This window comes from Phocoena phocoena, chromosome 2 (assembly GCF_963924675.1).
Source record: "Phocoena phocoena chromosome 2, mPhoPho1.1, whole genome shotgun sequence".
Lineage (NCBI taxonomy): Eukaryota > Metazoa > Chordata > Mammalia > Artiodactyla > Phocoenidae > Phocoena > Phocoena phocoena.
Genome location: NC_089220.1, coordinates 161,086,270 through 161,103,092, shown reverse-complemented (window position 1 = coordinate 161,103,092; position 16,823 = coordinate 161,086,270). Strand labels below are relative to the sequence as shown.

The window sequence follows — 16,823 nt, the reverse complement described above, 5'->3', positions numbered from 1 at the left end:
GACAGCACCCTTTAAGGAAGCATGCTAATCAGAGCAGTCCTTTCTGCTTTCTGCTGGCTGCGGAGGGTCTGCTGTTGAGGAAACAGTGATGCACACCACATGCCCCATTAAGAAGTGACCGTGGAGGCCAAGGCTGCGGGCTTCAGTAGAGGAAATGGGAGAAGCTGGTGAGCTGACCTGATCACCTCACTCTAATGATTAACTTTAAAGTATGTAAAACTTCTGACTGCTTATACGGACAGTTTCCCCTGGTGTGTGTCTGTGGGGAAGATTTTCAAAAAATACTAACAGAATACAAAAGAGAGTGAGGGGGAGACCACCTTATCCCTGTGGCTGGGCCCTGATCAACAGCAAACCAGAGGCTCTAAAAGTCATCACAGGGCCTCTATTAATAAAAGGATGCAGAGGTGCCCTTCCCGAGGGCGCTCCTCTCCGGGCGCACTGCTAGCCCTGGTTTCCTGCACCCCATCTCGTGGCGCACCCACTGGAAATGCGGCTGTAAACCTGCCAACTCTGTGGCAGACAAAACTGACAAACTTCGCCTGTCTCCGATTTGCTGAGTGGCGATGAAAATAAATAGTCAGGCTGCTGCCTGGGAGACTTCCTTCTCCTGAGTTTGCAAACACAGTCCGTGTCCTAGATGTGCTGCGTTTAAACAAAGTATGTTCCTCGGTTCCTTCCGCTGAGAGCGGGGATTGTCACCATTTGGCAATGACTGATGGGGAAGGAAATGTTGCTCCCTGCTGCATATACATGTGGATGAAAGGAAAGCAGTGTTTATGGCTCATGCTTGGGGACCAGATGCTGGTGGCATCTCTGCTAGGACTTTGAGGGAAACGGAAACTGAGAACCGTAGCGATGTGCTATTTTGTGGGAAAGGACAGGCATATGTGAAATCTACCACATTTTCTCTTTGGTATTTGATACCTGATTGTATAGTGCTGTCTATCACGGTTGGCTTTTCTGTGGTCAGCACAGTGGTACCACCTGAAACACAGAAACGGTAACATATGAGATGAGAAAAAGGCAGCATTGTAGGTAATATTTACTAGAGAATGCTGTATGCTTACTTACATCTGTTAGAGGCTAGCAGTTCCCTCAGATAATTCTTCCTTTAATTCCAGCTATAGCAAATGTCTTAAATTTTGTTCACCACAATACATTTATTCATAAAGCATCTAGGCAGTATGGAGAGTTCCAGACTTCCTTCCAAGGGCATTCCCTGACTCCCAGACTAATCGACGACGCTCACAATTGCAAGAGTGAAAAGCAAAGGCCGCCCAAGGTCCTTAGTGACTTGAGTATTAAACTTGACCTAGACCTCTAAGCTTCAAATAGTTTCCCAAGGTTTCAGATGTGTGTCTTGGGGGGAGTTGCAAGGCTGGTCCCCACAATCTATTTTAAAAACTGAAGTTTTAAAGCAGATGGCAGTAATTCCTCCTTTCTTTTGCGGCTGCGGTTGTTTGTTTTTCCCAAGGACAAATAATTCCGCCCAGTATGCAGTTCGGAGAAGCTGCAGGAAAAGGGGAAGGGGCGGAGGGACACATTTCTTCACAGTCCTGAGGAGCTGGAAGGCTGCACAAACAACACCCTGAATGCCATCAACTTCAGTCAGCCCGGGTCGACTTGGAATTCGTGGTCTGGGGACCAGTGGAAACTTAGATTTACCCTCTTAGCTTGGGTATCTTAGCTCAGCCATTTTCCGCCCTTCGTCATGAGACTTCTGTTTTAAAGTCCCGTTCTTCAAGTTGCCCAACCCACAAGCATCACCTGAACGCTTCTTGAAAAACTGGTTTGCTGTTTATTACTTTGGTGCTTGCGAAAGCCATTTCTCCATATGTGTGCCTGCCTTGCAGATCATGGTCGAGAGCATCTATTTGCTTTTCCGAGAGATAAAGTCCTGGGTAGACTCAGGGTAATGGGCATGGGGGGCTCATGCCCATCATGGAAAGTTTGGAGGTGGCTATGAGGCGCCATCGTACACCTTCCAGTAGTGTCATTCAATAGAGACTGCAATCATCTCTATTCTGGCTGAGGCCTAGTTCTATCCTGCAGCTCCCATGGGTGAGAAATCACCCGGATCATGAATCAGAGAGCCGTAAAACTGAGCTCTTGAAATGGCCTGAAGATTTCTGAGCTAGTCCACTGTAGCACCAAGTCGTGTTACCACTGCTGGCCCAGTAAATATGCTGGATAAGTGGTCTCACGTGTGCACGGCCTCAATGAGGCAGGCGCTAGGAGAAGCCATTACATATATTATGGGTTAAGAAGGTGAATCTATAATGGCAGAATTGGAGGGAGGCCAGACGCATTAGCATTCCGTTCCCAGTGGTCTTAAAGGAGAAAGACTCAAGGTGAAAATTCACTTTTAAAAACAGATATGCACTGTCAGTTGTGTTAGAGGTTGGGAGCCAAATTCCGCTGTTGGGGACACACAGATCCGATGTGAAATTTGGCCTCCTGGTGCCTTTGAAGCCAACTGTATTATCTAATGACATCAAAGGCATTTGCAAATGAGTAACTTCAAGGGTGAATTTTCACCCTGACACGCAAGCAAGGGAGAGCAAAACTTCTCCTCATTTCCATGCATTTGGTACAATTCACCTGGAATTCAGTGTTGTTTGTAGGTAATGAGCATTTTGCTAAATACTTATTTCCCCCTGTATTCAAACAGGCCACCCCCAGGAGAAGACATTAAAGTGACATCATCTCTGTTAAGGAACCGAACCTTAAGAGAGCATTGATCCCAATTTCCATGCTGCCAACCATCAGGGTGAGAGGGAGAATACTTTTCGTTTGGTTTTGGACACTGAACGTTCAAAGTTTGCAGCTGTGACAGAAAGAGCAAGGAGGGTACAGACTTGTGTGTGAGCCCAGGAGGGGAGATGCTCACCTGTGAAAAGATAGTGGGTTAGGTAGGGGCAGGCTGGGCTGCTTGCAAACACCGGCAAATGTCAGCCCGCCCTTCTTCAGAAAAGACTAACACAGAGCTTCATAGAGCACAATAAGCTTTTAAAAAAGGACAAATGGGCCGTCATGCAGTAAATGAATACAAAGCATCAGGATGTCTTCTTAGATCACCTCTTCTTGTTGGGGCAACAGTGAGCCTTACCAGCACCCCCGGAAGTTCTTAATATAGGCATGTATAGATCAAATTATTGAAACAAACGTGCTGGCCTGAGAAAATGACTTTTTTTTGCCAGGGTAATATGTAAAAAAAAAATCAAAGAACTAGAATGGATTTTTTTCTATCTACCCAATAAATGATTTTAAATGCTGTAGATAAAACTATCGCCTTGTACTTATAAAGGACTGTCAGTGTTTCCAGTCAAAATGACCCATTTTCTGTGGTTTGCAACTCGGGGCCATACACAATTTGCTCCAGGCTAACAGACTCACCCTATTTAATTCAAAGGCTTAGGTTTCAATTGATTCAGTCATGAGCCGATGCACAAATGAGAAGGTTGGTTGTTCTGACACGAGGAATAAATCTGAGGCTTTGTCTCTAATCAATATTAACTGACCACTTTAGGGTTTATAAAGGAAAGAACCTCTCCTCAAGAGGGTAATTGAACAGGGGAGTCTCTGATGACTGCAGACGTTCCTTTTCATGAGGATTTTCACTACGGATGGGACGTGTGACCGGGTTTGCAGAAAGCCTGAGGTTTGCAGAGTGTTCACAGACGAACTTGGGAAGGTTCTGCAGGACCTGTTTCACCAGACTGGTACTCTGTTTTAACATCAGCTGTATAAGCTTTTTAGCTGGAGCTTGACATCTTACAAAGAAAAGCCCTCTGCATTAATTAGAGTAATTTTTGTGGCTTGCAACTACTTATATACAAGATTTGTTTTCAAAAGCCCATAGCCACGTGACATTTATTGGCCATTCGACTGTAAGCAATTATCCTGGAAATTTGGAGGCAGAGAACCTTAGGAGGTAGGATTTAAATGTAAACTCAGTTCATGGTACTAAACTTCTGAGCTAGATTTTACCCCTTATTCCATCTCAGAGTGCAGAGCAGTCTTCCTCCTTCAGAAGAGAGCTTTTGAAGTAACTGGAAATCTGGGACATTTCCTTCCACATTTTACATTGATGCGTTAGCTAATAACGTGGCACTATTGTGAAGTTACATGGTAACGCCTTCCGTTTCGCCCATGAAAATGAATTACGTGGGCTCTCCTGAATCCCTTTTGGGTAAAAATACAGACCTGCAACCACGGGCTCGTGTTTACTGTAAAATGAGAGTCAGATGCTGTAAGAAACTGTGTTTGGATCTGGGTAGCAGTAAAGGCCCCACGGTACCTTTGGCAGCAATAGGGTGATAATTCTACTGCTTTGGCCAGTTTCCAAATGGTGGCATCCCATTTCCCCACTCGCTTAATGTTTCCTCTGCCAGTCCAAGTAGAAGAGAAGGTCACTTTCTAGCTTTTAGAGTTTTAGAATATCATGGAGTAATCCTCTAAGTAAGTTGGTGAGGCATGTGGTACACACCATCCCTGATATATCTGCTAGTGGTGATGTCAAATAACAACAAATTCTGCCCTTGTAAATTCTAATGTAAGATGATTCGCAAAATCCTAGCTTCAAAGCTGCATTTCAAATATAAGCTTGATTTCATTAATTAGTTGGTTAAAGGATCCACTCAAAAAATTTGATCCCGGTTAGAAAATGAAAATAAACGTTCTCCAGCGTGTGGTTATGTACGGGTGGTGCACATGTTATCTCGGAAGGGGGTGGAGGTCAAAGATGAGAATCAGTTTATGTTACATTTAGCCATGGAGGAATTCTTATCCAATGAAGACAATCCTAGCTAGCCTTTGGCTCTGAAAATGGCTAAAATTATCAAATTATCGTTCGAATGGCTGTGGCTGTGAAGGACAATTTGTTTACATGACAACATGAGGAAATGAAGATGCACGTGTTTTGGCAAGGCTTCCTCCCGCCGTGAGGATTTCCGCAAACACAAACAGACGTTAATTAGCGGGTCTCGACTACAACATGAACTGAGATGGCACAGCAATGGGATGAAGATGGTTTCTGCACCTGTGAGCTGGAAGTCATCACCTGTTCCGCTGTGGCAGTTGGCCTGGTCGTCATCACATTCATCCACCAGGTTCCCATTGGGAGTGGTCGGTCCAGCTGTAGGTGCTGAAACAAGATCCAAAGATTATTTTCTCACACCTCTGAAATGTATTCTCCAGCCCCCGGCTGTTGATCCTGCTAATGCTTTTGCAGAAAACTCTAATCTGTGGTTAGAAGACCAGTAGCGTGGTTTGCCTCTCTTTCAGGAGTGAAATATACTCAGATTTTGCAGAATGCATTGGGACTGTTTTGTTTTGGTATTTGATCCGTATCTCCTTCGTAGAATTGGCTGCCTTAGCATTTTATACATTGTTATCTACATACACATCCTTTTTCTGAAAAGTTCTTATATTCTCACTGGTTATTTATTTATGACCCTGAAGTTGGGAACTTTGATGATAGAGATTTGGCTTGAACTGTTTTTCCTTTCATTTTCAAGGTGCTAGAGGACTCCCTTGTCAAGAATTCTTTTATATTCTTGGTATTTACTAAGTTTATCTTGTAAAATTTTCCCCAAAAGGGAGTCTCAGCATTCATTTTTAGTGCAATATTGTTCTTTACTTCTTTATTTTTTTAAAGAGCAACTCCATTTCCCTCTAAGTAAGCTTCTCAGATTGTGAGCCCAGGCAGGTGTCTGGGAGTTCCCTGGGGTCATTTTACCTTAACTCCCAGAGGACTACATTCCACTGCTGGCAGGTATTCCCATAGCTTTGAGTTTGTAGTTGAAAAGTAGCCAACATTAATCAAAGACTGCTTTTGAAGTTCTTTAAATTTAGTTCCGTCTATTTTTCTTTTCCAGCCTGTTACTCATTTTTGCAATCTGTTTAATATCTTACAGTTTTCAGCATTACATTTCACTTTACATGACTTGAGATAACGGACAGTTCTCTTGATGTCTGAAAACCAGACAAGATGCTGGGAGTGGGGGCCTGTTCTCTAATAGCTTCTGGCCAATTGGAATGTGCTGGTAACTGCTGCTTTCTCAATAAAAATTTGACCCTGTTTGTTACTGTGCTAAAGGCCTGAGCAGAGTTAGAATAAATGTAGAAACATAGCTAGTTTCAACTTCCTCAACTGCCCCAAACACACACCAATAATAATTAGGAAATCACCACGTACAGGTAATGTTCACACCGTTCTGGAGTACAAACTAGACTCTGTAAAATGCATATACACGTATTCTGGTTCTGCTTATTGCTAACACTGAATCAATAGAATCCTCTTTGGCAATCCAGATGCTTGCCTTTGCTAAGCTGCCTTTGCTCTTGGTAACGTGCCACTTTCAAACTCTCTATTCATCTTGCTGGTTTTTCCACATTCCTTATGGTATTTAAAAAGGAGGAGTTTTGCACTGGAAGTGGACCAGGGTAGTATGGGGATTAAATTGAAAAAAGTAAAAAGTGATGTCCCAATTTTACTACTTGAAAATCTTTTATCTTCTGTGGTTCTCTAACTGTTTCTTAAACATAAGGGCTAGCCCCAAATAAGACGGAGACTCCGAGATGGCTGGGTTGCACATCACCCTCTTTCTCTATCTTTGGGTATCTCCTGTAGCACAAGGTACAAAGTCAGTATTTAATAAGGGCCTGTTAATCGTTTTAAGGGAGAAGAAAAACACTCCCTTTCACCAACTGTGTTAAACAGCTTTGACAATACTTTCCCTGGATGCTGGCTCCTCGTGTGGCTCGGGGCAACTTCCCCACCTCGGTGAGTGCCTGCAAACAACTGCAGCAAATCCCTTCACCACCATTGCTACCTCACCACAGAGTTGACGCTGGCAAACTGCCACCAGGCTCAGTCTTTTCAACCACCCATTCATTCCACCTTCTAAATCAATGTCGCTTCCCAGAATCGAGGCTAAAGTCCTACATTGGAGCAGCAGACGCCCTTTTCCAGGCAACAACATTGCTCAGCACACTGAACGAATGTGTCTGCAGGTGGTTCAGTCTGCCCATCCCTTCTTTTTCTTGGCATCTTTGCCAAAGTCCTGGCACATGGTCATTCTTGGTCTGTGTTGACAGTGACTAGATGATTCAGGGGTCCTGGGACATAACTACAGATATGGAAACAACTACCTAATAAAGAATCGGAGATAATGGCCTGCTTTTCAATAAACACACAGGAAAGCAGCTATGAATTATTCACTAGGATGGTGATTTATAGCTTAAGATTCTTTAGTGTGTAAGAAATGTTTTATGATATCTAATGTGCTCAGGAATGTAATTATATTTGGGTAGCTCAAAACACAAATAATTATGAAATCCCAAGAAGGTGATATTTAAGAGGCATCCTTCCAAACAACTGAGCATATGCTCAATGGATTAACATCTGGGTACCAACAAGAGCCATTCTTTGCACTAACCTAGAGAAAGACCTTTATGGGGATGAAAAAGTTGGTATAAGGTTACTCATTTATGCCCAAATTGAAGGCAGATGGGAATTCCAATGCACAAAAGCGTTAACTAGTACACTAGGCAACCATCATAGTTTTTCAAACATTCATCTCATTCATTATGTGAAAAAATGCAGAGGGGACTGCAGTTCTGAGGTCAGTGTGAGAAGTGAATTTGTCCTTGATATGACCTTCCTATGATAACCTAAGTCTATCTTGAAACAGACCTCACTGTAACATTATATATATTATCTCATGTAAAGTTTTGTTTCTCTGCAGCAGCCTAAGAAATTCATGCAGGGGACTTCCCTGGTGGTTTAATGGTTAGGGCTCTGTGCTTCCACTGCAGGGGGTGCGGATTCAATCCCTGGTCGGGGAACTAAGATCCCTAAAGCCTCGCAGCGTGGCCAAAAAAACCCCAAAACCAAGCCAAAACAAAACAAGAAAACCAACAAAAATTCATCCAAGATAATGTCTTGATGTTTCAGCCTGTCAAATGCTGCTTCCTGCTAGTATGTGATGGTAGTCAACACTGCAGATGCCAGCTTGGACCAGACACGGACCTCTGAACAACATTAAGAAGGTCATGGAATCTGTGGTCGCCGGGGTTGAGGGAGGGAGAGGGAGGGGGACTGCTTAATGGGTAGGGGGTTTCACTTCGGAGCGACGGAAACGTTTTGGAACTATGATAGAGGTGTTGGTTGCATAAATAATTGTCAACGTACTAAATGCCACTGAATTGTTTACTTTAAAGTGGTGGATTTTAGGGAATTCCCTGGTGGCCTAGTGGTTAGGATTCGGAGCTTTCACTGCGGGGGCCTGGGTTTGATCCCTCGTCAGGGACCATCCTACATGCCACGATGTGCGGCCAAAATACAACAACGACAACTAAATAAAATAAAATAATTAAAAAAACAAAATGGAGGATTTTATGTTATGTGAATTTCACATCATTTTAAAAAAAAAGTCAAAGAAGACAACCCCACAGAATCTGAGGAGCGTTATGGAGACAACCTACAAAAAATTAGGATGTGAAGGCACTGTTATGGAAGACAGGGCACGGGGCCAAGTCCTGAAGGATGGGCATGGTTTCTAGGGGCAAAGCCCAGGGGCAGCAAGTGCTGGTGTGTTGGTCTACCACCTCCATCCATGCTGAACTACTTGAGTGTAAGGTCCACGTCCTATAGACTTTTGTGTTCCTGGTGCCTCCTTTGTGTCTGGGAAAGAACTTGTACTCAGTAAACATTGTCAAATGAGAAGATAAACTAATCCCAAGGGGGTAGACAAAGGACTAGGGGAAGGTCTGGGAATGATGCAGTGTGCACTTAGGGACAGGAGAAGGCTGCTTGTCTACAAGTCTTCCTGTTGAAACAGGGAGAAATGAGGGTCAGTAGCGTATTTGCTGAATAAGTTGTGCAGGGCGCCAGGTGATGAGCCTTACGGACCAGCAGGCACAAGAGACACAGGATCACCCAGGAGAAATGGGGCAATTTGCAGCAGCACCGTCAGGGGCATAAGTGCATGATGAAGGAAATAAAACATCTGGGGAACCGGGGGGGGCTCTGGAAATCGTGCTTACCTTCCACCTCACAGCCCAGCAGCTCCATCCGTAGCCCTAGTCCGCCGTGAGTGGCTCTCTCAGGGTAGATCCTGATGAATCGTGTGGAAAGGGGTGGAAATGTCCGTAGCTCAGGTGTGTCATAGTTGTTGTTGCCTTCAAAAGACTGTGAAGTATGAAGAACACCAGGTATTAACAAAACCTCCCTTTCAGCAGAAAAGTCCTTCCTTTAGGACTCTTAGCAGGGCAGAGAAATGGGCCTCATTCTACTACTTCGTAAACGGCTGACATTCCTTTCCTAAATGAAAAGGGAAAAAACAATCAAACCTTCTCTAAGAAGTGACAGATGTCGTTCCTTAGAAACTCTGGAGGATACACTGAGGCTAGACCAGAAGCTGAGGATTTAATGAGACACATTTTTAAATGACAGTCTGATGTGCCTGGGAGAAGTGACACTTTTACCACTTCCTTGAAAAAGTGGAGGAAGAAAACTCAGGAAGGGAGCCTGCCATTTTTCAGAGCTTGTAACAGACACCACATTTCCAATAACGACTCCTGTCACATTCTCTTAAATGAATGGGTCCTGGTTTTGCTAAAACTCCGTCCTCTAGAAGAGCGGGGAATTCCATTCCTGGAGGAGGAGATAGTAAATTCCACGTACTTCAAGCGCTCTGTAACCAAGAACTTGGGTTATTCCAATCCACTGGAACTGCTGTTGACTTAAGCAGTACCACCAGCTGGAGGCATTTGTAGATAAAAGACTTTCTCATCTCAGGAAAGTGACAGGGTCCTGACCGCTAAGCGATGTTCTGAGGCCTGGCTGCACTGCAGTGAGTTGGCACCTCTTGGTGAAGAGCATTCCTAACTCGACATCACTGTGACACGTTCAGGAGCCTGGCCGTTATTGCCCTGCTGCCACTGGATTATTCTGTTTTCCTTTTTCCAGTGACAGGAAGGTCAAAATCCTTGAGTGGAATCATAAGAAAATAGAGCAATGGCTAGGTTTGTTTTCTTTTTTAAGAAATGGATAAGCCTCTCTGTATCCTCTTCTCCCAACATCATTCCTAACTCTGTCCAGAATGGGAAGAGGGGAGGGGATTAGAAAAATCAAACTGCCTTATCACTGGGAGTATCCTTTTATGCATCAAGCATCATGTGATGTTTACTTGTGCAAGGCATTGTTCCATGTGCTTAAAATGTATTCACTCAATTAATCCTCAAGACAACTCCAAGAGGTAGGTTCTATTATTGCCCTCCTTTTACAGGCAAGGCATAGAGAGGTCAAGTAATTTGCCCATGACCTTGGGATTCAGACCTACCAGTCTTATCTGGCACCCTTCACCACACTGCCCTTAGAAACAATCTAGTCTGATTTCCTCATTTTAATAGATGACAACACTGAAGTCTAGGACACTGAGGTCTATTCCCATGGCCACACATTCAGTTTCATTGCTTTTTCTTTAAACGGATTGTGATTTGGGCTTCCAAATCTGGTAGATCATATTGAGTGGGTGGCCATATCCATCAGGAGTGGGAACCCTGCCCAATACCTGGGTCAAAACATCACAAACCAGCCATCATTCGGTGGTGGAAATATGTAGGCCAAATGGGTGACACAAGTAAGAGAAGCTAGATTGGGAAGGTTGTGACATAACTAGAGGTTTTTTTCTGAGTTCTAGAAGCAAATTAATTGACCTTTTCCAACTCAGAAAATCCTCCAGGAATCTAGAAGTACAGGGCTAATACAGATCCACCTCTCTAAATTAAAGTTTCCTTTATCATTTTCAAGAGTAAATTCACCACAGGGGGCCTCTGCATTCTTGATAGAACTGCAGCTGCTGCCATTAACGGAGAATCTGACGTATAACGTCAGGCCCAATCAAGCGTTCTCAGCAAGATACTAACTATAGTAAAAATAGTATTACCACACATGCAAGTTCTGTGTACGTTAACATAGCTCCAACATTCTCAGGAGAAAAGCACTTCTATCTACGGAGTCCCAGGCTTTTCTCCTACTTTTACCTTGAGCAAAGAATTAGCACAATGTAAATACATCATAAACGTTGTCAGTGATGAACTGGGCAGAATATTAGCAAGGAAGGGCCGTATGGAATTGGGCTAAGTTTGCTAACATAGGATTGTTTACAAAATGTCTTTGTGTCCTTTCACTAATCATGCTTTAGAAGAAGAGGGCTTGGAGTATTTAGATCTATTTGCCCCTGAAAAGTCTAGTTGACTCAAAGACTCTGGGGTACCTTGTCCATCATGCACTATTTAAGGGTAGGAAGTAAGGTGAGGGCGTAGAGGATTTTTTTTTTTTTTTTTTTTTTTTGCGGTACGCGGGCCTCTCACTGTTGTGGCCTCTCCCGTTGCGGAGCACAGGCTCTGGACGCGCAGGCTCAGTGGCCATGGCTCATGGGCCCAGCCGCTCCGCGGCACGTGGGATCTTCCCGGACCGGGGCACGAACCTGTGTCCCCTGCATCGGCAGGCGGACTCTCAACCACTGCGCCACCAGGGAAGCCCCCGTAGAGGATTTTAAATCCATCAAACTGCTGTTTTAGAACACAAAACAGTGTGCTCCCTTTACTGTATGTAAAAGGTACTTGGCATCCTAAGCAGGTAATCTTCATTTGCAAGTTTAAATATAGTATGTTTTAACTATCTTTGTGCCATTTAGAAATAAATACTGCTCCTAAATGGAAGGTTTAACCAGTTTCCTTTTTCATCTTGAAGATTTTATTCCAGGGGAAGGACATGTTAGGAATCAGAGATCAGATGCCATGTAAACAATTTAGAAACTTTTATGGTTTAAATACAAAAGAACATGATAATGATGGATGAAATGTTTTAGGAAAAAATCTAACACATTCAACCAATCTTGAATGGAGTTTTTTCTTAAAATTGAAAGCTGTGTGCCGGCTTCTTGTGAATGCTATATGCGATGTCCTACAAAGGGAATGATAGCTTTAGACTTGATTGCAGACGAGTGGATTAGATACTAAAGGCCAGGAAGCATAAGACGCATCCCATCCAAAGCCTATGGCAATCTGTCTCCTTTCCCTCTTAGAAACCGAATGTTGAAGAAAGTGTCACAACAGCTCACACTGCCATGCGACAGTGGCTCCGGAAAGTTGTTGATTTGCAGCATATTCACACTCGGTGCTAAAGCCACAGGGCTCACAACTCCTCAGAAAAGATCGCCTCTTAGGGGAACTCCAGTTTCTGATGTTTATTTTACTTTTTCTTCTACCAAAACAAGAATGGTAGACATAAAAGGGGAAAATGAAATGGACACAAGCAAGAAAGTAGCTGCACATAGATTAAAAAAAAAACCACAACACTGGAAACGTTTTAGAAACCACAAGTTAACTGGGGATGAGATGGGAGAGGAATTCTTACATTTCCGACAGCATCATCCCTCTTGGTGGCCCGCCCACTGGTGCGGAGCACAGCCGTAGGGACAGTCTCTGCAGAGCCTCCACATCTGGGCCGAGTGGGAGCTGGCTGCGTGGCCCGGCTTTGTTTATTGTCTGCAAAGCCTTTGGCCCCAGTGACTGTATGAAGCCATATTCCCACACTCCCATTCCCTCTAATGAGCTAAAATCTTTTCATAAAAGGAGTAGGTCCTTGGCAAAGCAGGGACGGAAAGACTGGGACCGAAAGGCCAATTGTGTTAGGCGTGAGAAGTATCATCAGTTGAATACAGAACCCACATATAGTTCTGCATGCAGAACTGAACTTCTGGGGGCTCTTCCTTATTTTAATCTGAAATCAGTTTCTAGGCCATGCAGCATACTCGGGGTGTCCTTTCCTAGTTGGTGTTCTGTGCTCAGGAAATGCATATACATTTAACCAAGAGCCTTAGAAGAACATAATCACTAAAGAATACCTGTTCCGTTAAAAAAAAATCATGCCACGTGTTCTGGTGAAGGTTGGAATATTTCTTTTTCACTAGATCCTCAAGGGCCAACTACTTTTTGAAAGGTTCCAACGTATAAGAAATAGACATAAGCATTATTCATGATGGCCAAGAGTTAGAAGCAATGAAAGTGTCCGTCAGTGGATGGATAGATACCCAACATGTGGTCTGTACATACGATAAAATATTATTCAGCTTTAAAAAGGAATGAAATTCGGATCCAGGTTACGACATGGATGACCCTTGAGGACATCATCCCAAGTAAAATAAGGCTAAATATTGTCTGATTCCACTTACATGAGGCTCCCGGAGTAGTCAAATGCATAGAAACAGAAAGTGGAATGGTGGTTGTCAGGGGCTGGGGGAGAGGGGGTGAAAATTATTGTTTAATGGGGGCGGAGTTTGTTTTGCAAGATGAGGAAGTTCTGGAGGTGGGCTTGCACACCAGCGTGAATGTACTTAACCCTACTGAACTGTACACTTAAAAAGGTTAAGATGGCAAATTTTCTGTTATGTGTGTTTCAGCACAATTATGAAACTTTTGAAAATTGTAAAGCACTACAAAATTTAAAGACTCTTTCATTCAATAAAAAAAATTTTTTTTAATTTAAAAGTACACTTAAGGGATGCGTGAGAGAAGGGGCCTGGAGGCGGGTGCTCACGGAAAGATTAGAGTCTGCAGAGAGATTCTGAATTCCTACCGCAGTGGCCCCCTGGACCCACCCTCACGACCTCCCGGTCCCCTGAGCCACCTGCTGTTCCCTACGGGAGAGAAAGGTGACCGGCGACGCGATTCTCAGCCGTGGAATTCCTGTCTCCCCTAGAATCTTACTGTCTCCATCACTCGCCCCCGCAGATCCCAGGGCTTTCAGGAAATGAGAAGCAGCGCTTCCACAGGAAGAAGCCGGGGTCCTTGATTCAAGTCAAGGCCGTGAGGCAGGGCCCCCTCCCGGCGCCGCCCCGCCCCCTCCCGGCGCCGCCCCCGCCCGGGCCTCACCTTGGCCTTGCGCTTGCTGTCGTCCATGACCATCTTCCAGTCCGAGCCGTTGTTGCTGTACCCGATCTTGAATTTCCTCATGAACACCTTGTTCTCCCGGTGTTTGCCCCCCTGAATGATGACGCCCCGCACGATCTTCTCCTCCGCCAGGTCCACCTGAAGCCACTCATTCACGTACGGGTGCGGGGCGGGCGGCAGTGCCCAGCCCGAGCGGCTGGTCACCAGGCGGATATTTTCAGGCATCCAGTTCCTGTCCCCTTGGTTGGATGCTGTGATCTGGGAGTCGGAAATAAGTCCGGACACCATACCCAACATTCCAGAGCAAGGATAATCTAGAGAGGGGAACGGAATAGGCGATGTAAAATGATTTTCTAGAAGTCTCCATGCTTAGAAAGAGAATCCAACATATTGAATAAAAACATGGTCTGTACGCATTCATGTAGATCTGCAAATGTCTGGATCATCTGACATTAAAGCAGAGCTTCCCCGTTCCTCTTTCTACACTCCCTGCCCTACACTCACAGTCCGGTAAAGAAAATCTTTGATAAGAACATTCATTTCTTCCCTTTTTGAGTTCTTCTAAGTTTAAGGTCAAAGTATTGACGTTCGGTCCCTTTGGTATCCGGAAGTTATCTCTAGATCAAGTACAGGCCCTGCCCAATGGAGGTTCAGTTTATGCGGGGCTGGAGATGTGTAAACCAATAATTCCAACAGCAGGAAAGTTGCCAAGACAAAAGCAAAAAGAAGATGATGAGGTGGTGAAGAGAAAGAAAGTGCTCGGCTCCGCTTGAAGAGGTAGGAGGGCCTCCTCCCGGGGGTGGGGGAAACCTTTGGATTGAGCGTTGAAGGAGGGGCCCATCTTCCGCCCAGGTGTCCTCCCCACCCCCATTTCTAAACGGCACGAGAACTTTGAACGATCTCACTGTCAACTCAGATGTCCCAAGTCCAAACAGAAACAGTCCTTTCCCCTCGACACCAGATCCCTTTATCCAACTCTGCACTTTAATGGGTGGAATCACCACCAATCAGCTAGCTCCTGCCTAGTCATCTTGTCTTTCCGTTTTCCATTTTCCATTCCTGTTCTGCTACCAAATCCTGTCATATTTTTGTTTAAAAAAAAAGTCTTGCGATCTTCATTTCTTTTGGCATCGTCTTGACGCCATGGCTACATGCCAAGTGGTCTCCTGACTACCCTCTCAAACCCCAGTTTTGAATCAACAACACCCACGTCGCTTTTCATAATTTTTTGTGATGTCACTCTTATGTTCAAAAATCTTCCATTGCTAAGGAAAATAAGCCAGACACAAAAGGACAAATACTGCATGATTCCACTGATACGAGGTACCTAGAAGAGTCAAATTCAAAAGGACATAAAGTAGAATGGTGGGTTCCAGAAGCTGGGGGGAGGGGAGTGGAGAGTTAGTGTTTCATGGGTATAGAGTTTCAGTTTGGGATAATGAAAAGTTCTGAAGATGGATTGTGGTGATGGTCACACAATAACGTGATTACTGAAGCAACTAAATTGTATCCTTAAAAATGGTTAGAATGGTAAACTATGTTATGTACATTTGACCACAATAAAAAAAAGAGAGATCTCTGAAAAATTTCCATGGCTCTCCATTATTTATGGGACACTATAAAAAGTCTCGATCTGGTTTTTCAACACCCTCATTTTGGCTTCCTCCTAGGTATCTAATTTTATTTCCTATTACTGACAGTAATCCATTTTCTTCCCACATACCATAGAGAGAATTCTCATCATTGCCTTTGTTCAAAATGTTCCTGCTGCCCCCTCATCCTCCTGTTGACAGAGGTGAGTTCTGCCCAGACTTTCAAACCCAGCTTAAGGCTCTTCCTGAAAACTTCTCAAATGACTCTATCCTTTATCCTGAACCCTCCCTTCTCAGAAATATGACTACCATACAGGAAGCAGCACAGAGTTTAGTATTAAGCCGTTCTCTCCATGTTTTAAGATTGGGAGTTCTGTGTTCAGAACCAGATTAGAAATTCCTCAAAGGCAATGAATGGCATCATAGATCTTTCTATATCTTCTACAGCAGCCCAAGGAGCTTCTGAGCAGGAGAGTACCCACCACTGATTAATTGATTGGTGGGTTAATAACAAAATGTTCAACACTTCAATTATTCTCTTTTCAAAATTGTACATCTCCATTGAGGACATGCCAGGAAGGAGAATCTGTTTTTCTTTGAAACAACTCCATTCTGCATAAATCAAAATTCAGCCTGAAATGTAACCATAGTGAGAGGCATGTTTCTAATACTATTAGGCTGTGTCCGTGTTACCAGCTGACCCTTAAGAATGAATTACTCAGATACATGCCATTTCTTTACTCAAAAATTCGGTGCAGGGCTTCCCTGGTGGCGCAGTGGTTGAGAGTCCGCCTGCCGATGCAAGGGACACGGGTTCGTGCCCTGGTCCGGGAAGATCCCACATGCCGTGGAGCGGCTGGGCCCGTGAGCCATGGCCATTGAGCCTGCGCGTCCGGAGCCTGTGCTCTGCAGCGGGAGAGGCCACGACAGTGCGAGGCCCGCGTACCGCAAAAAAAAAAAAAAAAAAAAAAAAATTCGGTGCCTGCTCACCTACAAATTATGCACATACTTTCAACCCAGTGTGCCAGGTCTTCCATACTATGGCCTTGCAAGGCCCCTCCTCAGTGAAGGCTCCCTCACCTCGGTGGTGGTAGTAGTTGGGGGCTTTCTCTCATTCTGTTCCCTCCACTAAAGAATTCCCCATCATTTTGTCCTTCCCACTATCTTAAAATCTTGACCTGTTTTCAAATTTTACCTTATATATTCAATTTTTCTGATCTCTCCAACTAGACATGGTTTTCCTTTTCTGGTACTCTTCCTAGC

The 16,823-nt window shown here is 44.2% G+C and overlaps 1 protein-coding gene across 4 annotated transcripts in view; it reads right to left on the bottom strand.

Annotated features, from left to right (window-relative positions):
• Positions 1 to 16,823, bottom strand: part of NRP1 (neuropilin 1) — a 137,405-nt gene that overhangs the window by 16,716 nt on the left and 103,866 nt on the right. For 2 of the 4 annotated variants that reach the window (XM_065872801.1, XM_065872804.1), the window contains exons 9-12: positions 13,951 to 14,282; positions 9,055 to 9,199; positions 5,045 to 5,149; positions 928 to 987 (exon numbers count right to left, since the gene is read on the bottom strand). In XM_065872801.1, the coding sequence (XP_065728873.1) occupies positions 928 to 987; positions 5,045 to 5,149; positions 9,055 to 9,199; positions 13,951 to 14,282 (642 nt within the window). The remainder of the gene's footprint in view (positions 1 to 927; positions 988 to 5,044; positions 5,150 to 9,054; positions 9,200 to 13,950; positions 14,283 to 16,823) is intronic. The other 2 variants (XM_065872802.1, XM_065872803.1) reach the window with 1 other exon arrangement.